Source organism: Cataglyphis hispanica, chromosome 12 (assembly GCF_021464435.1).
Source record: "Cataglyphis hispanica isolate Lineage 1 chromosome 12, ULB_Chis1_1.0, whole genome shotgun sequence".
Taxonomy (NCBI): Eukaryota; Metazoa; Arthropoda; class Insecta; order Hymenoptera; family Formicidae; genus Cataglyphis; species Cataglyphis hispanica.
The window spans coordinates 6,406,103-6,427,535 of NC_065965.1; the positions used below are offsets into that span (position 1 = coordinate 6,406,103).

General features: G+C 30.7%; 8 protein-coding genes across 11 annotated transcripts; 3 read left to right on the forward strand and 5 right to left on the reverse strand.

Annotated features, from left to right (window-relative positions):
• Positions 1 to 185: 185 nt before the first annotated feature.
• Positions 186 to 1,282, reverse strand: LOC126853514 (uncharacterized). Its single transcript, XM_050599335.1, has 3 exons — positions 991 to 1,282; positions 633 to 736; positions 186 to 448 (listed from the first exon to the last, which is right to left on the reverse strand). Exons 1-3 carry the CDS (start codon positions 1,006 to 1,008, stop codon positions 331 to 333), a joined length of 240 nt encoding a protein of 79 aa, XP_050455292.1. The 5' UTR covers positions 1,009 to 1,282; the 3' UTR covers positions 186 to 330.
• Positions 1,283 to 3,348: 2,066 nt separating this feature from the next.
• LOC126853511 (uncharacterized) lies at positions 3,349 to 7,752 on the reverse strand. The gene is made up of 5 exons (XM_050599330.1): positions 7,705 to 7,752; positions 7,301 to 7,426; positions 7,071 to 7,227; positions 4,314 to 6,561; positions 3,349 to 3,359 (listed from the first exon to the last, which is right to left on the reverse strand). Exons 1-4 carry the CDS (start codon positions 7,723 to 7,725, stop codon positions 6,542 to 6,544), a joined length of 324 nt encoding a protein of 107 aa, XP_050455287.1. The 5' UTR covers positions 7,726 to 7,752; the 3' UTR covers positions 3,349 to 3,359; positions 4,314 to 6,541.
• Positions 7,753 to 8,035: 283 nt separating this feature from the next.
• Positions 8,036 to 14,132, forward strand: LOC126853505 (uncharacterized). Its single transcript, XM_050599323.1, has 3 exons — positions 8,036 to 8,105; positions 8,335 to 8,737; positions 14,006 to 14,132. The coding sequence occupies exons 1-3, from the start codon at positions 8,064 to 8,066 to the stop codon at positions 14,023 to 14,025; spliced, it is 465 nt and encodes a 154-aa protein (XP_050455280.1). The 5' UTR covers positions 8,036 to 8,063; the 3' UTR covers positions 14,026 to 14,132.
• LOC126853461 (beta-1,3-glucan-binding protein-like) lies at positions 8,876 to 12,259 on the reverse strand. Its single transcript, XM_050599246.1, has 8 exons — positions 12,114 to 12,259; positions 11,132 to 11,359; positions 10,691 to 10,890; positions 10,452 to 10,585; positions 9,884 to 10,050; positions 9,491 to 9,816; positions 9,281 to 9,382; positions 8,876 to 9,130 (listed from the first exon to the last, which is right to left on the reverse strand). Exons 1-8 carry the CDS (start codon positions 12,253 to 12,255, stop codon positions 9,032 to 9,034), a joined length of 1,398 nt encoding a protein of 465 aa, XP_050455203.1. The 5' UTR covers positions 12,256 to 12,259; the 3' UTR covers positions 8,876 to 9,031.
• Positions 12,411 to 15,124, reverse strand: LOC126853485 (3'(2'),5'-bisphosphate nucleotidase 1). Of its 3 annotated transcripts, XM_050599290.1 has the most exons (6): positions 14,573 to 14,782; positions 14,029 to 14,464; positions 13,641 to 13,869; positions 13,464 to 13,548; positions 13,064 to 13,321; positions 12,411 to 12,544 (listed from the first exon to the last, which is right to left on the reverse strand). In XM_050599290.1, exons 2-5 carry the CDS (start codon positions 14,384 to 14,386, stop codon positions 13,064 to 13,066), a joined length of 930 nt encoding a protein of 309 aa, XP_050455247.1. In that variant the 5' UTR covers positions 14,387 to 14,464; positions 14,573 to 14,782; the 3' UTR covers positions 12,411 to 12,544. The 3 variants fall into 3 exon arrangements, with proteins under 3 accessions (XP_050455247.1, XP_050455246.1, XP_050455245.1); XM_050599289.1 differs by lacking the exons at positions 12,411 to 12,544; positions 14,573 to 14,782 and adding an exon at positions 15,019 to 15,124 and having other exon boundaries at positions 12,824 to 13,321; XM_050599288.1 differs by lacking the exon at positions 12,411 to 12,544 and having other exon boundaries at positions 12,824 to 13,321.
• Positions 15,125 to 15,255: 131 nt separating this feature from the next.
• On the forward strand, positions 15,256 to 17,911 carry LOC126853462 (dimethyladenosine transferase 2, mitochondrial). 2 transcript variants are annotated; one of them, XR_007687971.1, is made up of 5 exons: positions 15,256 to 16,042; positions 16,116 to 16,429; positions 16,571 to 16,823; positions 17,023 to 17,212; positions 17,776 to 17,911. XR_007687971.1 is itself a non-coding variant. In XM_050599247.1 (3 exons), the coding sequence occupies exons 1-3, from the start codon at positions 15,263 to 15,265 to the stop codon at positions 16,794 to 16,796; spliced, it is 1,320 nt and encodes a 439-aa protein (XP_050455204.1). In that variant the 5' UTR covers positions 15,256 to 15,262; the 3' UTR covers positions 16,797 to 16,943. The 2 variants fall into 2 exon arrangements, 1 of the variants encoding a protein (XP_050455204.1); XM_050599247.1 differs by lacking the exons at positions 17,023 to 17,212; positions 17,776 to 17,911 and having other exon boundaries at positions 16,571 to 16,943.
• On the forward strand, positions 17,782 to 19,704 carry LOC126853500 (uncharacterized). The gene is made up of 2 exons (XM_050599315.1): positions 17,782 to 17,915; positions 17,984 to 19,704. The coding sequence occupies exons 1-2, from the start codon at positions 17,796 to 17,798 to the stop codon at positions 18,449 to 18,451; spliced, it is 588 nt and encodes a 195-aa protein (XP_050455272.1). The 5' UTR covers positions 17,782 to 17,795; the 3' UTR covers positions 18,452 to 19,704.
• A 142-nt stretch (positions 19,705 to 19,846) lies between these two features.
• LOC126853495 (transmembrane protein 179) lies at positions 19,847 to 20,959 on the reverse strand. The gene is made up of 2 exons (XM_050599309.1): positions 20,567 to 20,959; positions 19,847 to 20,499 (listed from the first exon to the last, which is right to left on the reverse strand). The coding sequence occupies exons 1-2, from the start codon at positions 20,674 to 20,676 to the stop codon at positions 19,941 to 19,943; spliced, it is 669 nt and encodes a 222-aa protein (XP_050455266.1). The 5' UTR covers positions 20,677 to 20,959; the 3' UTR covers positions 19,847 to 19,940.
• Between the last annotated feature and the right edge of the window lie 474 nt (positions 20,960 to 21,433).

Consider the following 21,433-nt stretch of genomic DNA (forward strand, 5'->3'; position numbering starts at 1 on the left):
CTGTACACTTAAAGTCAATATATAAGGTCTTTGAAATCTATTAATTTTTCTAAAACATTTTTATAACGCTTAATTTTCAAGATATCATGTAGATTAAGTAGTTTGAATTTCTGAAGAATACTCGCATATTGTATTATGTAGATTTGAATCGATTTTTTTGTGAGAAGAGGCATATTAGAGGCATATTAATAACAATAACTATTTTATGTTTAATATATTTTACATATATACAAGCATATTTTATTTCAATTTCTAATCTTTTAATAAAAAAATAAATTTCTACAAAAGAGAGGAATTATACCAATCATTTTTTTCAAAAAAAGAGAAATATTAATGAATTCCTTCAAGAGGACTATAAGTTTTATATTGATACAGCTCTGGTCCACCATAGCCGTATAACAACTTTCCCTTGCCATTTTCGTCGTAATAAGGATAGCGATATCTTGGCCTAAAAAAGATTATTATAACGGTATTATTCGATACAGTTTTAGCCGCAAATTTTTTTTCTAGGAAAGTATTAAGTTATAATGCACAATTAAAATATTTTTTTTCTGCTTAGTAAGAGGAAATATTGATCAATTTTATTAACATGTTCTACATGAAATATCTCGACAGATTGTTGCTTCACTTACCGTTCGAAATACTGGAAATTAGGTGCTTTAGGTTCCGCGATCGTAGCTGTACTCCCATGAATTTGAACGAAAAAAATGGTAGCGAACACAGTTATAATCAGCCACTATAAATGCATCAAAATTTCGAATAAAGTAAAAAAAAATTATCCTATATTTTATATAATGCATGAAGGAAAGAGGAAGAGTTTTATAAAAATACAATGCGCGATATTCGTGTAAATGTACACGTTAAAATAGTAATTAAAGAATAAATGGTGAGTTTTAATCAACTGTTCATTCGAGCGTGACATGACTTGACATTCGCGAAAATAAATGAATTATTTTTGTGCAATTTAAAACATTTATTTCTATTACTTACAGAAATAAAACCCGCCATAATAGAGATGATCACAAATTTCTCGATTAGTTGTAGGAAAATAATCTTATAAATGATGACAGAGTAAAAGTTTTTTTTTTTTTTTTTATTGAAACAACACAATCTTGATACTACTAAGATGTGATAGCGATCACGTCACTGCGTCCAACGTTTTAGTCTTTCCTCAAAACTCAGTCTGAATTTCTTCATTCCCCTACCATCCTAATTCTTTCCCCGACATCTCCATGGTGAAAGTTCTTGGAAACTTTGTACTACATGCAATGATTACTTCACCTGGACATCGATTGCCTGAATACACATGTGTGAAAGTATTTGTAAACCGTGACACTTTTCGCGACAAAACAATTTCTATATGCTAAAATACTAAAAAAAAATTAAAAACTAATACTAAGTCATATATTTCTAATTACTTTAAATTGTTCACAGTTGTTATAGTCATAAGTTATTATAATTAGTAACATAATTAAAAGAACATGTTAAAATATAAATTGTTATTCTATTTAATTGCAAACATGTGATCAAAATTTATTAGGCAGAATTAATTTGCTCGAAATTCAAAATTTCTAATAAAAAAGAGAAAAAGAGAAAATTATTTTATGCAATTTTACAATTATTATTATTAATGACAAAATTAAAATATCATCGTAAATATTAATAATAAATTTTGAAATTGACTTTAGAATTCTACCTATATTTAGTAAATTAGAATTAGTAAATTATTTAGTAAATTAAATAATATTAATATATATTAAATTTATAGAATAATATATGTTGAAAAAATTATACTGTTAAAAATATCACATTTACTTGCTACTTTATCTTTCAACTTTTCATGAATTCATAGTTCCTAATTTAGATATTGCATATTCTCCGAAACGTCCATTATCCCGTTCATATTAGATTCTTCTTTGCGCTTGCCGGCCTCTGGGTCAAAAGTCCCAGTGTGTTGTCTACGCAATGACACCAATAAAGAAACCACTACACTAAAGTAAAACTATGTCAAGTATCTTTTTATGCACTTGCTTTGTGGAAAACAGATGAACCTGCGAGATTATATTGAATTAAATCACGTATAATCTGGTATGCGACAGGGTCTGCGGTTGATAACGTTTCACTGTGCAGTAAGAATGCTATTAGCGAGACAATCTAAAATACAATAAAATTCAAATATGAACATTATTGAAGAATGAAATAATTAATGATTATTGAGATTATTGTAGATAGTCATAAACGCAAAAAGCTAATCGTACTTAAATGATCTTTATCAAAATTATCAACGATTATAAATGCATCAAAATTTCGAATAAAGCAAAAAAAAATTTATCCTATTTTTTATATAATACATGAAGGAAAGAGGAAGAGTTTTTATAAAAATACAATGCGCGATATTCATGTATAAACATATATACATTAAGATAGCAATTAAAGAACAGAGACGGTGACTTTTATTTGTTCACTCCAGTGTGATTTGACATTTGCGAAAATAGGTGAAATTTATTCTTGCTATTTAAAACTTTTGGCAGTATTGAAAATCTGTAGTTTATGTAACATATATTATAAATTCTTAGTACTGGCAGTGAATTTTGAAATACAGCCTAAAGCTCAAATACGAGATGGACCCATCGCGCGTCGCATAATCAAATAATATATATATATAGATATGTTTTCTGAAAATTCAGAGGAAATCCAATATAATAAACAGGACAGATTTATTTACGGACATCTAGTGGTTATCTAAGTTTAGTCTTTTATAGGACATCAATTTTTATTATAATACTTAAAATTTCTAAATTATATATTAAATATAGTCTACATAACTGGAAGCAATCATATTTATTATGCATATTAAATTTTCATAAAATATATTTATAATATCTTAAAACATCTTACAAATGTCCTAATCGTCCTGAACATATTATTCAGGATCATTTTGAGGATGTCTTGTGCTGCTTGGATATATGAATATATATAGTTATAGTTATAAATCATAAAAAAAATTTTAAATTGTTCGTATAAATATTGTATATTTATTTAATATCAACCATAGTTTAAGTGAATTTCTGCTTCAACAAATGGAACTTAAAAAAGACAGAAAATTAATTTAATTTTAATTTAATAATCAGGCAAAGCTTACCTAACCAACTGGATGCAATTGGTCAATCAGATTGTAACCATCACCCTGATGTACCACATTGATCCAATAATAATGTCGTCTTTTTTTTTTAATTCAATATCCTGGTCTTCATAAGTCCGTTACGAACTTTGAGAACGTTTTCCGCTTGTTTCGCTTTTATACTTGAAATCCTCGTTGAATTTATAATGAATGTCCACCATTGTAATTTCGTCTTCATCTGTACAATAAGGAAAGAATTTGGATAAAAATGTGTAACATTATCTTTTGTTTGCTTATAGTAGAAGTCAAGAAGTTACTGTAAGAAGATCAAAATAACGGTTGATATAAATCTCTTTAATCTTACGTTATATATTATCGATAACATATTTTGGTATGTCAAAATTTTATCAGCCATTAAATATGTCCTATTCTCGATTCATTTAATTAATTTTTTTTTCACTCATTGCAAAGTTGTTTACTGAGCGGATAATGCACATAATGTCCCAGAACAGTCATAATTTTAACAATATTCCATTCAATTAATTTAAAATAAATACACAAAATAAACTTTCTCTATTATAGCTAATATTTTAATTCAATTATTTTATATATTTATCGAGTGTCCTCTCTCTCTTTCCCCTCTCTCTCTCTCTCTCTCTAATTAAATATAATTGTAATTCAATATATATATTGCTTAGACTTTACCAGGAATTGCCATGCGCAGTCCGGAATCGTACGGTTTCATTGTAAACATTGGAAAAATAAAAGCAGCGCGATACTTGTGAATATTCACAAGAAATATTGAGAAAAGGAACAATTTTGCGAATAAAGAACGTTTCATCATTTCTGGTCTAAATCGTCGTTCTTGATCCTTAATTAGTCTTTTAAGTTTTGTCTTAACTTTTTCTCAAGTTCCTCCGAAAATATTTCGTCAATTTTTTAATTTTCGGATCTCTTTTTCTTTCTTCTTTTCTCTCTCTTTCTCACTTAATAGGTGATATTCTTCAAGGATGATCAGTCTTTTCGATAATAAGCGGAAAATTAATACTGATTTATTTTAAAATTGAATGTCTCGCGATTGCGGCAGTTGCCTACTAACTCGTCGGTGCTTCTTGTTTTCAGAGCGCCTTTTATTCTCCCTACGCTTAATGAAAAAGAAATACCAAGAATAATTGCTGCGTCAGATACTGACCGTGAAAACATTTATTCCTTTGTTTATTTATATATTTTATCGAGCCTTATCTAAACTACTGACGTCTCCTTGAAGCGTATCTGCCAGACATCTTTTGATTATATAAAAAGTTGTGCGCACTGCTACTGTTCATTAATTTAATGACTTTAATAGTGTCAATTAAATTTATTTTTAGTCACAGCAAATACACTTTTTTAATTATGTTACGGTTACGTAAAATAATACGTATAAAGAAGAATTAATATTCTTTTGACAAAGATTCTATGTATTGATTGCGCAGTAACTGCGGACTTTTTTCACCATTTACGAATTATTTGACTCTATTTTTTTCAGTATATCACACATATAGAAAGATAAAACATTTCGATAACGATGTAGTACGTAGACTGTAGCTATTTAGATTATATTTCATTATTGTCTCGTCAAGTGAGACTGAATGGAATTACTTTATAATAGATGATAGCGAAGCTACTGCACATTCCATGCACGTTTGATAGATCAAAATGACTTTTAACAGTATTATATGTATGATATAATCGTAGATTACAGTCCGACGCAATGTTTATATCTAATCATTGCATCTCTGTCTTACACACTTTTCTAAATAATGTGCATAATTTTTAAGATCCTTTTGTGGGAAGAAACGTTGATTCCGCCATTTATTCATTCATTGTCGGTCAATTCACGTTAGAAAGGAAGCGAATCATGCAGCATTTTATATCGAAAAAAATCAAACTTATTGTAATTAAAATCGCAGTCATATAAATCGATTGCATTTTTAAGAAAACAATTCTAATCAGCAAAAATAAATGCTCTATATTCCTTATTAATTCTACAAACTGCGAAACGTGTTGTCAAAAAATCAAGACACATTATTTATACAAGTCGCAACAAGACCATATTAGTTATATAAGTTGTTTAATTGAAGGTATTTTAAAGTATTATGTCTCAATAATAGCTGAACCGCGAACAAGTTTTTAATAGATTTAATTGATAGCTTAAATTTGTTTTAATGAAACCGAGAAATGTTTTCATTTTTACTTTACATCCTTTTAAACAAAAATAATAGGAGAGGCATATCAATAACAATTATTTTTTAAATGTTTAATACATTTTACATATATACAAGTATATTTTATTTTAAATTCTAATTTTTTAATTTAATAAAAAAATGAATTTTTATAAGAGAGAGAGAGAGAGAGAGAATTTTACTAATCACTTTTTTCAATAAAGAGAAATTATATCAATGAATTCCTTCAAGAACACTATATATGTTTTACATTCTAATACAGCTGTGAGGTCCACTGTAGCCGCATATGACAACTTTCCCTTGTCATTTTTAACGTAATAAAGATAACGATGCCTTGGTTTAAAAAAATATAATTATTACAGTATTATTCGATGTAGTTTTAAGCAAATTTTTGTTTCTTGAAAATTGTTACATTATAATGCATAGAAAAATATATATTCTCTGTTTAATTCATAAAAAATATATTCTCTAGTTTAATATTAGAGAACATATTAATTTTAACATATTCTATATGAAATATCTTGAGAGATTGTTGCTATTTCACTTATCGTTCGAAGTACTGGAAATTAGGCGCTTTAGATTCCGCGATTCTCCCATGGATTTGAACGAAAAAAATGATAGCAAACACTATAAATGCATCAAATTTCGAATAAAGCAAAAAAGAAATTTATCCTATTTTTCATACAATGCATGAAGGAAAGAGAAAGAGTTTTATAAAAATATAATGCGATATTCGTGTAAACATATACATTAAATTAGTAATTAAAGAATTGCAACAGAGACGATGAGTTTTAATCAACTGTTCACTCGAGTGTGACTCGACATTCGCGAGGAAAAGTGAATTTATTCTTGTGCAATTTAAAACTTTTATTTCTATTACTCATAGAAAGAAAACTCGCCATGATAGAGATGATCGCAAGTTTCTGGATTAATCGGAGAAAAATAATCTTGTAAATGATACAAAATAAAAGTTTTTCTTTTATTGAACAACACAATTTAAATTTGTTACTATTAAGTTTTTACACGATTAGTTTGATACTACAAGATATGATATCGATCACGTCGCTGCGTCCAACGTTTTAGTCTCTCCTCAAAACTCTGTCTGAATTTCTTCATTCCCCTACCATGCTAATTCTTTCCCCGACATCTCGATATGGTGAAAGTTCTTGGAAACTTTGTATTACATGCAATGATTACTTCACCTGGATCGTCGATTGCCTGAAATACGCATGTGTGAAAGTGTTTGTAAAACGTGATACTTTTAACGGCAAAACATTTTCTATGTGTTAAAATACTAAAAAAAAGTAGAGAACTAATAATACTAATAAGAGTCATACATTTCTAATTACTTTAAATTATGCACAGTTGTTATAGTCATAAGTTGTTATAATTAGTGACATAATTAAAAAAATATGTTAAAATATAAATTGTTATTCTATTTAATTGCAAAATGTGATCAAAATTTATTCAGCAGAATTAATCTGCTTAAAATTAAAAAATTCTAATAAAAAATAGAAAAAGAGAAAGTTATTTTATACAATTTTACAATTATTATTATTAATGACAAAATTAAAATGTCATCGTAAATATTAATTATTAATAACAAATCTCGAAATTGACTTTAGTTTTAAGTATATTTAGTAAATTAAATAATATATATTAATAAAAATAAAGTATCATGTGTTGAATATACGTTAAATATATGTTGCTAAAAATATGACATTTACTCGCTACAGCTTCATCTTTCAGCTTCTCACGATCATTCTTCCATGAATCCATAGTTCCTAATTTAGCTATTGCATGTTCTCCAAAACGTCCATTATCCCGTTCGTATTGGATTCTTCTTTGTTTGCCAGCCTCTGGGTCAAAATCCCAGTGTGTTGTCTACGCAATGAAATCAATAAAAAGAAAAGAGCACTAAAGTAAAACTATGTCAAGTATCTTTTTATGCACTTGCCTCATGGAAAGCAGGTGGACCTGCGACATTATATTGAATTAAATCACGTATAATCTGGTAAGCTAAAGGGTCTGCGATTGATATCAATGTTTCACTGTGAAGTAATAATGCTATCAGCGTGACAATCTAAAATACAATAAAATTCAAATGAAGATTGCTGAAGAATCAAATAATTAATGATTATTGAGATTGTAGAGACTGTAGAGTCATAAACAAAAAATAGTTAATCGCACTTAAACAGTCTTCCAAATTAATATTATTATTACTATGTGATTTATGTAAATGTAGTTTATAATTATGTAATCCAAAACGGAATTAATTTTAAATACGATAAACCATTTTTTTTTTCAAATTATCAAAATTAGTTCAGTTTGTTTTGCGTTTTTTTCATTAGATAAACTTACCAATATTTTACTTCGATCCATGGTTCGCACCAGAAACGATATATTGCTACCCCGATACGAAGTGATACCTTTTCAGAAATCCAATCCGCTTATATGAAAATGCTTTCAAGGTCTATTGTAAGAATGGGAGTGAAAGTAAAAAACCTTTGATCGCGCGTCCAACGCAACGTACGAGAGTTTGAAAAATCGAGTGTCTCATGAATGACAATCAGTTATTCATGAATCAATTACTCTACGATCATACTCAATTCAAATCACGAATTTTCCACGAAGCATGTGATAGGAGGACATAAAAGCCGGATGGAATTGTCGTTCGTTATTTTCCGGTGTTCTCGCAGTAAGTGTAAGTCGAATAAAGCATGTATATTGATAAAGTGCTCTTAACGATCGCCTTTTGCGCGGTAAGTGATCTAGAAATTAATACGAGTTAATTCGCTTCAAAGACTTTCTTATTCACTCAAAGAAAATTTTCATTTTGTTCTACAATTATATTTTTTTATTAAACGACGCTCCTTGTTGTATGTGTACGTCAGTGTTAATTTTTTATAACTTTTTATTAAAATAATGAATATAAATTATTTTAATTAATTCATTTTTCCATTAATTCAATACGATTTTTATCATGGGTAGACGAGCGCATGGTGCAACGATCGAACGTCGACGCGAAACGCCAGAACAATTGATTTGTCATCGTCGTTTCTCACATGGCCGCGAATGTTGTTCAGGAATCGATTATCAATTTTCATGAAAAAATTCTGGCCGAGACAATTCCAGCTCCAAGAATGGACTAGGAGCGGCGTCGCGAATCTTCTGCGTTTCGTACACTTCGGGAGAACCGGCCAGGGCTCAATGCGCATTGAGTTCAGACCTGAAGACGGGCCGCGCGCAGCGGAAATGTATCAACGGCGTTTCGGATATCGCGGAGAGTGGCTCATCGAGCAGTTAGGAAATGGTCTTGGTCCCAATGTGCGGCTGGATAGGTTGCAACCTGTGCCCAATACCTTCCTGACGCCACCTATACCTTTCCTTCAAGGTTGGTAGAAATTTTTTCTGATCCACAAATGCAACGCGAATGCATTCGAATATATGTAATCGATGGAACTATCATGTTGAATCAAGGAGATAGCTTCGCTGAGTTCTTAAAAATAGAATTAATTAAATGCGCGACACGTCTATTATTTCGTTATTATTTATTTCGTACAAACGAGTTAAGAGATTGTTTTTTGATAAATGTTATTTTATGAAAAAAGAATGTGTTATAAAATATGTCTACCGATAATAAAAATATATTTAGTTATGATGAATCGTTTTGCAGAGATAAACGCATTTATAATGCCCACACTTTCACATAATCCACTTGAAGGGCTGTTTGTGTGTCCCATGTGAAATACCAGTTGTTTTTTGCGCGATAAAAGTTGTACGTCGCCTATTAAAATAATAATAATAATAATAATAATTTAACGTTGATTGTGTCAAATTTAAAATATCTGATAAACTAAATAATACGCTATCCTGTTTCTCAAATGTTTTTAAATTTTGTATATAAAAACTTGTAATTATATATTAAATATCACACCTTTGCTTCGACGTTTCGCCATGGCTTAACATAGCCATTACTCGTGACAAGATCTGGAAATTCGTGAATACCTCCAACAGCGATTCCCAAAGTTAAATATGACTGCAAGAAAAACGATACCATTACAACTTTCAATGTTGTTACGAGATTCGATAAAATTATGAAATAAATCTAACAATAAAAATATATAAAATTTTAATTTTGGCTTACTGGTTTGCCAAATGAACCATCCACGGTCTGTTCGCCATACTGTACTCCGTCGACTTTTATTACGATGAGACCGCTCTTCCATTCGATTTCGAAGATGTGGAAGTCATCCGCCCAAGATTTGCTCGATGATCTCTTAGGCAATTGATTAATATTCTGTGCGTTACTCTCGTTTAAAGAAGTCGTCAATCCACCTGCGCTCAATATATGATTACTAATATTTTCGCCCTCAGATGTTCTCAGTATCTCATTGCCCACCGAAGACGCGATCCTAATCTCGCGATGAAGTCCAAACTCCCACATATTCTCGGTACTCTCCAGGATTAACACTGCGAAACGAAATTCGTGTGATAACGTAAACGAAATAGATAGTTGAAAATCCAACAAGAAACTTACGAGGATATACCCAATCACCACGCGGCAACTTGGCTCTTATTTCGATGCGTCCAAAGAGAAACTCGAATTTTCCCTTTGTATTAAGACGTCCTGAGATCAGCGGTGGCAAGATATACGAGCCGGCACCTTGGCGTTGACACTCACTTGTACCAACTTGTCCTGTGCAACTGAAAAATATAATTAAATTTAATTTTAATGTGTGAAGTCTCTTAAAGACATTATGGTATAAAAGTTATTGCAATTGAACATAACACATATAAAATCTTATGCATGTAAAATTGCATATTAAAAAGAGATCTATATCTATATATTTTTATAATATTAACAAGCAATTAATAAATTTTCTCTTAATTAAAAAATAAATCGTATTTTATAAAAATGTCAACTTAAAATCTGTAATATTTGCCAAGATTTAACATAATTTAACATAAAATGAATTCAATATCGAATATGCGGGAGATGTAAATTTTTCAAGCAAACGAACAATATAAATTAAATCCTCTCACGCTTAGTTAGATTGTCTAATTTTAATTTTAATTGTAATTCTAAAAGTACACATCGGCCTTACCCTTCTAATATCAATCTTCCATGTGATGTGAAATTATTGCCGAATTTTGTATCAAGAAGAATCGGCTTGATGCGTAGCCGGCCATCGTTTGTGTCTGTTACATCATTGGTCATGTAGACAACAAATTCATAATCCTGATGACAACAAAAATAGTATAGTGTTTTAATCAAAATAGTATTATAGAACCGGTTCTTCGTATTCTTCTATAAATAATTGATTATAATTAGTATGATGCGTACCGGCGCACCAGCAAACCGTTGAATCGAATTCCAGTTTGTGCTATTGATAATATCGAAATTGTCCTCAAAGAGCAGTTGACGAGAACAGGCTTGCCGTCGTGCGCCGTTCTCGAAAATCCATGTGTCTGATGTCGTCATACAATTTTCCTCGTCTTGAACTTTGTTACTGATATATTTAGTGCCATCGTAATTGTAAAAATCTGAAAATAAAACGATAAACGCTCTAATAACACTAATAATAATTAAAAATAACAAATAATGATCTGTTTAATAAAGTTCTTTATAATATGTATGAATGCATAGTTATAAATCACAAGTAAAATTTAAAATTATTCATATTAGTTAACATCAACTTTAGTTTAAGTGAATTTCTGCTTCAAAAAATGCTTAAAAAAACAGAGGATTAATTGAACTTTGACTTAATAATCAGGCAAAGCTTACCGACAACCCGATGCGATTGATCAATCTTATTGTAACCAAGGCCTTGATATACTACATGGATCCAATAATAAATAATGTCATCTCTCTTTAATTCAGTATGCCGATCCTGATAAGTCCAACGTCCGTTACGAACTTTGAGAATATCCTTCGCTATTTGTCCCGCTTCTAAGCCATCGAAATCCTCGTTAAATTTAACATGGAAGGCCACTAATGTGATTCCATGTTCATCTGTACAAAAAGAGAATTCAAATTAGAATGTGTAACATTATCTTTTGTTTACTTAGTAGTAGAGGTCAGTACAAAATTAAAATAGCGATTATATAAATCTCTTAATCTTAATTTATACGTTGTAGTCAACACATTAGTATGTCAGTCTTATCAACCATTAAAAAAATCACAAATGACAAATAACTTAATTTTAAATAAAATTATTTTTTTAGTAAATTATTTTTTGGATTATTTGAGAGCAAATATAAAATATAGATAAATAAATTGCGATATAAATAATAATTATTTATAATAAATAGCTTTATATAATTTAAAACAAAAGGTATTTAGTTTTATATATTTTATAACGTGAGAAAAAGTTTAAAAAAATTTATATTTTTAGATTTATGTTTATCGAGTTTTATATATTATTACGATTTTGTCCTTAATAAATTCGAATTTTACAAGACATAGATAATCAGTCGCTCAAGATAATGATTGTTTCATTTATAAGTTCCATCTTCGGCCCATCTTCGATTCATTTAATTTTTTTTTCTCTCTTGCAAAATTGTTTATCAGGTAATATACGATGTCTCAGAATAGTCGTAATTTTCACGATACTCTTTTCAATTAATTTAAAATAAACGCATAAAATAAACTATCTCTATATCTAATATATTTTAATTTAATTATTTATTTATTGAGTGTCCTCTCTCTCTCTCCCCCCTTCCTAATTAAATTATAATTGTAAACCAATATATTATTTAGATTTTACCAGGAATTGACATGCGCAGTCCTACGGGATGGAGCGGTTCCACTGTAACCATTGGAGGAGTATAAGCGGCATGATACTCGTGGATATTCACAAGGAATATCGCGAGAAAAAATGATTTTGCGAATAAAAAACGTTCCATCATTTCTGGTCTCAGTCGTCGTCCTTGATCCTTAATTAATCTCTTAACGAGTTTTGCTTTATCTTCTCTTGAGTTCCTCTGAATATTTTGTCAGTTCCTTAATTTTCGTATCTCTTTTCCTTTCTCTCTCTCTTAACAGGCGATATTCTCGAAGGACGACCAGTCTTTTCAATAGGCGGAAAAATTCAATACCGATTTGTTTTGAAGTTGGGTGTCTCGTGATTGCGATAGTCGCGCACTGACTCGCCGGTGCTTCTTCTTTAGAGCGCCTTTTATTCTCCCTTCTACTAGGCTTAATGAAAAACCGGAATGATTGCTACGTCAGCTACTGACTATGAGAGAACATTTATTCTTTCATTTATATACACTATCGAGCGTTATCTAAACTACTTACGCCCCTTTAAATAAACATCTGTCATCCCTTGATTATGTAAAAAATTATGCGCATTGCTACTCTTTATCAATTTAATGATTTCAGTTTTATTAAACTTATTTTCAATCACAGTGTAAGAAAGAGTTTCACATCTTTCGATGATAATCAAAATATGAGCGAAATGATTAAAGTCAAGTCTCCTTTAACTAAATTTTTTTCTTTTATTATGTAATTACATTGTTTCAAGATTGTTTTTTTTTTTACATCAGAATAGCAACAAATATAAAATTATTACGGAATGTTTACGTCTCGCGTCCACACGAAACAATTATTAAATCTTTCGACGCGCAAAAAAATACAAATACCGTTGAATATAAGAAATACCCGAAAAAGTATTGAGCAAAAACAAATAAAAATCATATCGATCCACGATATTACCTATTGTAACTTTTGCTTTACTTCATCAGGTATACGACTCAAGTACCATTGATGCAATTGGCCAGGCGCAGTGGCCAGTACGCCTCTCATGTTTGCATATGTTGTTTCTCGATTATACGAATAGCGTTCACCGTGGAGATCAGTTAATACTCCACCGATCGCATGAAGAACGGCTTCGGGAGCGCAAGTATCCCACCTCTTGCATCCGCGACTGGCAAATACATATGCGTGAGCTTTTCCCTCCAACAGGAGAATTATCTGTAAATAAACATAATGTTTCGTCTTTGAATGTTTCAATTCATTCGTATTGTACATTTCGAATAATTGCCGTTATCATCACGGCATAAGATTGCTGTTATCATCATCAGCGAAAATCATGAATACTCGCTCATGTAATTACCTTGTGCCCGGCACCGCCTACGCGCATTACTTCGTCGGGATTTAAGGACTTTATGGCGCTCTGGACAATGCTGTCAGAATGCGAACTGTAAACAAGGACGAAATAAAATATATTCAATGTGATAAAATTATTACAGTATATAACACAATAAATTAAAACCGTTCGCTATCGACCTACCGAGTGGTCGTGACTATTCTCCTTCCCTCCGGAGGTGGTTTCGGCGCGAAGCCTCCAAATCCCACGCCATCAATACCCCATAATGTACGACCATTTTCAACATATGTGCTGTTTTCATCATTCATATAATATGGTTGATGTATTACACCTCCAATCGCTGTCTTACCGATCGCCACACCAACCAATACTGTGACATGTTCTACTAGCCCTTGTGTATATTCCGCTGTACCTGCAAAACAAATCCTATCATAAATAATTCATGTTCTCAATTATTTTATGCTTTACAATGCAACAATATGCATAAAACAAAGCAGAGATATAAATCCATTTTATTTATCATATGCTCATAGGACTTTTTTTTTCAGGATTCAAATTAAAATATTAATACCATCCAGAGGGTCCACCCAAACGCACACATCCTTGGGATTAACATCCTCTAGGTGGGATGGTAGCTTCAGTTGCAATACCTCTTGATCTGCTTCCGTGATGATCCATTCAGAAGGTACCTCGCAACTGGATGGCTCTTCCTCACCGATAATTGTTATATTTGGAAACTGATAACTCAGTGATGTTATGATGCATCGTTGAGCGCAACGATCTGCCTCCGTTTGCAAATCATTCTTACCCTTCTCTACTATGTTTAATCCGCCTGTATTTAAAACATCTCGAATTATTTTACCGGCTTGTACAGTAGCGGACACGGAAGATGCTATTATACGTGTCAACAAAGCAGCACTTTGAGCCATTTTACAAAATCTTGGTATAGATGATTATAATGATGATGACAATAATGCAAATATGTTACTGATAAGCAGTTTTCTTTCCTGAAATCAAACAACAGAGAGATAATATCTAGAGTGTATATCTTGTATATATTTAATATATAACAACAATAGTAATGTAATAATAATCAGACAAAAAATAGATCTTACTTGTATAAATATTGTATATCTCGATATAACTAAATCGACGTAATAACTAAACTTTTCGTATAAATTTTAAAATAGAAAATAATAGTATAAAAAAATAATATAAAAAATATAATATATTTGATAAAGTTTTATTATTTTCGAGATTAATGTATGATTTAATAAATATAGAAGAAAAACAAACAAAAAATATGTAAATTTCTTAAAATTTTAAATTATGCGATTACACAATTTTTAATTAATTATATCCCAAATATCGACAAGTACAAACAGCAGGAAAAGGTTAGACTTGGCTGGGCAATACTAGGTGAAGGTTAGGTTAATTTTTAAGAGATAACTCGTGTATCTCTTACGAGTTTGTTTGAATTTTGTTCAATTTTTGTACGTGATTCGAAATAATTTTATAAATATTATTATCAGCCAATTATTATCGGCCAATTGATTCTTACGATCAAGAAGAAATATTCTTCATTAATTAATATGCTTTATATGACGGCGATAAAACTAATCAATACGCAACTATCTCTTTCACTAGGAAAGCTTTAAGGAAAAGCGTTCCTCTTTATTAATTTTTATATTTGTTAAAACATCGAATATTTCGATAAGAAACTTTTTTTCTCCTCATGATTATTTTAGTATTTAAGACTTTCATCTAGATTTTCCTTTTTTGTCTTATAACAAATTGGAAGCAAAATGTTAAGCAAAAACTTCTTGCCAGTAATAACTTCCTGGTTGTCAGGAAGAAGTGAGCATATTTTAAAGGTATATTGCTCGACATTGACTAGCAATAGCTCATATTTGAATGAAGCCAAATATAAAAACACTGAACAGATGAAGAAGGAGGTCGAAGAAATAAAAGTAACAGTGAAGAAGATGAAAAAAAAATTTATATTTGACGATAAAGAGATACTCCATATTTTGAACTATGTGCACAGTGTTAATCCAGATTTAATTAATATTTGTACAGAAAAGTTGAAATTACATAAGGCAGATGTTGATGTGTTATATTTTATTGACAGAGATTCCGCTGCAGAATATCTCTCTTTGATTAAAAATGATCTTATAAAGAATACATGTTTTGTTGCCGAGATGAATCCTGGTTATGGTCTGTTGACTACAGAATTATTAAAACTTGATATACCATTGATTCATCTATACGAAGCAAAGAAGGAATTACATCCGATACTGAATGCAATCCATAACACGTATCCTGGAAGATTGGATCTGCGAACTTTTAATCTCCTTTCAATGTACTACTCATTTTATAAACTTAAAGACGAGAATAATATTCAGCAAATTTTTCAAGGAGTGGAAAATAAAGAATGGGAAGATGAAACTTCCATGCAGATAGTTGGTGCAACATCTAGCAAATTATTTTTTCCTCATCTTATACAAAGTTTATTGTTTCGCAACTATTTCATGTCTTATGGAAGACCTGTCTTCTATTTAGCAATATCTCCATTTTTGTGGCATGTTAGTATTTCATTTTTCTTTCTTTAAAGTATAATTGATAATTATATTAAAATTTGATTGTCATTTTATATAGACATACACTTGTGATATCAGTAACCACAAAATATACACTTTTACAAAAGTGATGTTCCAAACAATGTTTAATTATAAACTTCTGGGGACATTAAATAGAAAAGCTTTTTTACCTTGGCCAAGACGAAACAACAAAAATAAGCATAAGTTAACCTGTATGTGGGCAAAACAGAATTATGAGCAAATAAATGTGATAAAAGTTGAGCCAAAAATCGATCTTTACTCACAATTATCACCAGAAGATTGGATAACGTTTTCATATTTTGTAAAACATCACATGAAAAAACGTAGTAACCGAGTGATATCTGAATTAGAGTGAGTACAATGATTTTAATTAAATATTTTGCTGTCATATATATATATATATATATATATATATATATATATATATATATATATATATATATATAGGAAAAAATCTTATTTTTATATTACAATTGCATATTCTATTTTTAGAAAATGGGTACCAGGTTGTGGAATCAGATTAATAGCTAAAGACTACACAATATTTACACAGTTTGGTGACTTAACTCCAGTACAAATAATGGAACTTTTTAAGGAATTTAAATCTTGGCCTGAATATAATGAGAGCAATTTCTTAACTTCTATGAATGATTTAAACATTGTACATAATGAAATAATAGCTGCAGAACTCGAAGATAACTTGAAGATAGATGAGTGATTCTTCCAAAAGATCCGAACACTTTTTGTAAATATGTGATTACAATAAAAGTTATTTTTTTCGATACTCGAATATTACTATACATAATGCGTTTATACGACTAGATCTCAATTTTTTAATAAGATTAATAAAAAGCTTGGATTTTAATTATAGAAATTTTATATTTTACATCGTTTATATCAGATCTATCTAAAAAAAAAAAACTATTTAACTATTTAAATTTCAGTGTTGGTCTATGTCATATCTTGGTGCGAGCGATTTAACCATTTTGAATCGTGATTCCGAGAAGCATATTTTTCTGAAGAATTCCTCTTCCTCCTCTGTATATATATTTTAAACGGCTTTCTCGTAAATTGCATGGATATACGCACACATAAAGATGTACCGGTATTAGTAGTGAAGAGGATATCGTTCAAGTCGGTATATTTTTTCATTTCTTTTGTTTGACAGTGGTTAGCCTTGAAGCATCGTAGTCACGTTAGGCTCAGTATAATTGTACATTTGTGAGAATCTCAAAGCATAATCTCTCTCAAGTTCACATCTCGCTTATCATGCGCGAAATATTTTCTTTTTTTATCGAAAAATAGGATATTATTACCAACAATATTGTAAGAAATTATTATATTTTTATCATATATTTTCATATTCGTCTGCATTAAATCTCGATATAAAAAGTATCAATTAGAGCTAAAATGTTCATTAATAGCTGTTTAGATAATTTCTGATACTTTATAATGGGCGTTTTCTTGGAGTACATATATATATATATATATGTATCTCGCTTTATTTTTTTCTAGTTTCTCACTGAAGACCTGAAACGGATCGAAATATTTGACATTTTTATGCGCGATCATTTTTTAAATAGCCATTAGTCGCAAACATTTATATGCTGACTCTGATTGACCTTTGCACTTATATCGTTTTATATCGCGAATAGACTTTTCAACTTTACAAATATCTATATTTTCGATCTTCTCAGTGGCACAGTTTCGATTAACAATGAAGTGCTTATATATCAGTATTGTGCTTCTTACGTATAATTATATGATGATACCTGGCCAGGATCTTGCATTTCCGATTGATGAAGAAACGTCCCACGTCAGCGGTGGAAATTCCACGGTAATAAAAACATTAATATAAGAATTCGCGAAGAGAATGGGCTATATACTTTTTTTTATATACTCCAGGTAATAACGGAACGTATACCCGTGTCGATACCAGGCAGCTGTCCGAAAAATATGCTTCTTTATCCGGGTGACAGTGCAAGAAACACCTGGGTGTGCGATTGTAGACCACGATTCTTATATTTCCCATTGAATGATTCTTGTCACGAAGCCTATAGACAAGGTCCTTGTCCGGCCAAGAATTATGTCGTTCTTCCCGAGGACGAGGCAGTGCCACATTGTGTGGAGAATCCTTGCTTGGAAGACGGCGTGGTACCATACAACGGCACATGTTATCCTCTCAAAACGTTAGGTGGCCCTTGCGCGCCTGATGGAATAATAGGCGTGAACGAAACTACCTTCCAATTGGAATGTGTACCAACTAATGTCGCTCCTTTTGCAATAATCGATGTTCCCAGAAGAACGTGTCCACCAGGTAGTCGTAGAAGCACACTCGGAGTATGCAAAAAAGTACGAGCACAATTTTTTTAAATCTCGAAGCTATTTTGATCATTTATTTACATTTGATCATTTTGTGTAGGATTTATAACATGCAAGATATATTTGCAATGTTATATGTATTGAAATTTCTAGGATTAGATACAGTACGTTTTATATGAGTTTGGGTCAGGATATAATTTTGATATTACATTATAATTTATGTATATAATTATTATCCGTATATAATATAAACATTCAAATATTTTTTAAATGTAAGTTCTTACTCAAGCAACAAGTATCTCTCCCTCAAATAATATATTCAAACTCGAAAAATCCAATAACTTCATGCATTATATATATATATTATAGAATCAGAATAATATAGAGAAATATACAAAACAATTATATATATTAACTTTTGTTACTTTTGTTACATACTATATTATACTAGAATTATATTTATATTTGTTTATTACAAATGGAAATACTTATACTGTAATATATATATACATTATTAACAAAAATATTTATACAAATTTTATATATCTAAAGTTATAGAAAGTCGAAAGTTAAACAATATGATGCAAGAAACACTATTAAAGAATTTAAAACACAAGGGCGGAGGGGAAATGAACGAGCTAATGAAAGCTAATGAAAGCTAATGAAAGAAATGTAGAAAATAAAATATATTAATAAATAAATCTTCGAATAAATCGCGAATAAATCTTTTTAAAAATTCTTTAATTAAACGTTTCATTTATTTTTGGATCATCTTCAAAGCTATTAACAAAATTATTTATGTCACACATAGAAACGATACAAAAATGAATAGTAAATAAATACATGGAATCCTAAAAATGTCATTTCGACATCCATGCAATACAATAAAACAGAAAATAGACAAAGCAAGTCTCTCAAATGATTCCAGCTATTAAGGAACTTCACAGATGCAATAGTAAAACATGCAAAAATATCATTGTATGTAAAGTTAAAGAAATAATAAGCTCACATTTTTTATATTATGTATTTACTATTAATTTTTATATCATTTCTATATATTACACAAATAATTTTATCAACAATAATTAAAGATGATCCAAAAACGAATCTAAACGATTAATTAAAGGATTTTTTTATGAAGATATTTATTTGCATTATCTTTTACATTTGATTCTTGATTTAGCCCGTTTTTCTTCTCAATTGTAAACGAGATTATAATCTTTAAATGTTTGTGATGCTTTAAAAATATTTTGTTATATATCTATATGTATGTTGACCTTTCAATAAAAAAAATTTGAACTGTTGTCCTTGTTGTGAAACTAATCGTCTCTACATCAGTTTGTTAACAGAATAATATTTGTTATATTAATATATTTTCACTTGCATTAATTCTGGGCATTTTAAAATTAACAAGAAATTCATATACTGTAACTGTTTACATAAATATATGTTTTTAGAGATATAATCTTATTTGCCCTTGTGATTCAACAAACATATTTTTAAACATATCACCCCTGAGAAAAACTTAACCGACTGAATTTTAACTCGGTTCCTGCTGCTGAGTACCACTTGTAGTCGCTTCTATTAATTTTTGCCTCTCTCTATACATAGATACTTTCATGTTCTCCAATTGATGATATCGTAACAGTTTTAAAACAGCAAAAACCGACAAACCGACCCAAATCGATAGACTACTCCAAATACCAAACTGAGCAGCACCGAGTTCGATATGAAAACCAGATGTGTCGATACCGTCAGCCTTATCAATATCATTTCCAGCGGCTAACTCGCATGATGGGAACCTCTTGGTCATATATTGGCACCAAGTCATAAAGCCTAAAGTAACGGTAATCGCCGCGACCAGGGTGATGGTAGTGAGGATGATGGACGTGACGACATCCACAAACGCGGAGAGAAACGAGCTATCCTCACTACGGTACATGAGTAGTGACATCCGATAGATCTGTACTGCCGATGCTATGAAGAGCATCAGGCCTACGAATATCGTATAATTACAGTATGCCTGCGATGCCCAATTCACCACGAATTGGCCATCTGATTCCTGCCAGACTCCGGTCGAAAACAGGAGACAATGTCCTCTGCAAGAAGAAAGAAATGATTGCGATGGTTTCACGTCAATTGAAAAATGCAACTCTCAATCTTTACCTAAATTCATCCTGGTGCAGGCTCATAGGCACGATGATGCAGAGTGACAAGATAAGAGCCACGACGTAGCCCGCTATTTGACTGAGCAGCAAGATATTCGTCAATGCCATACTTCAAGAGGAAGAGTGTACGATTGAAACGAGTGTTTCTCACTGTTCAAGTAAACTGACAGGATCTCGTATACGATTGCGACAAACCGTTATTAATCGGAATCCATGGATCTCGCTTTCCTCTCATCGACAGATGCTTCGAATCACTTTAAACCGACACGTTATACAAAGTACTTGTCAAAATAATCGTCCGCGCAGAATCACACGCCGCGATCATGGCAATACGATGCGAGCGCCAAACGTCACGACAAATATCAGATGTCAGATGTCAGTGCAGCCAATAGTTTTGTTAGACCATAGACATGTCTATGCGTTAGGTAGGCTCTCGTTTCCGCGCATGCTCGCTAAAAAATGGTGATTAGAGCCATATGGGCACTTCAGTTTTGGCGGGATTTCGTAAACGACAAGCTTTCGATCACATAATTTTTCTTGAAAAGTGAAAAATTTTTCCATTGAAATTAATAGCAAAATTTTTCACGTTCCTATCTTAGGGAAAAAATTACGTGATCGAAAGCTAAGTTTGAAATACAATATATATATATATATATATATATATATATATATATATATATATATATATATATATATAAGTAAATAAATTGATATAATTTGTGCATTATATTTTTCTATTTCATGTTTTTAATTAATTTTCCAAAAATTTCGAAATAATTTTTAAAAAAGATTAAACGAGGGTCAATCTTCATTTCATAAGATTCAATTATTTCACAGATACGACATTCAACGCACATGCGCAGGA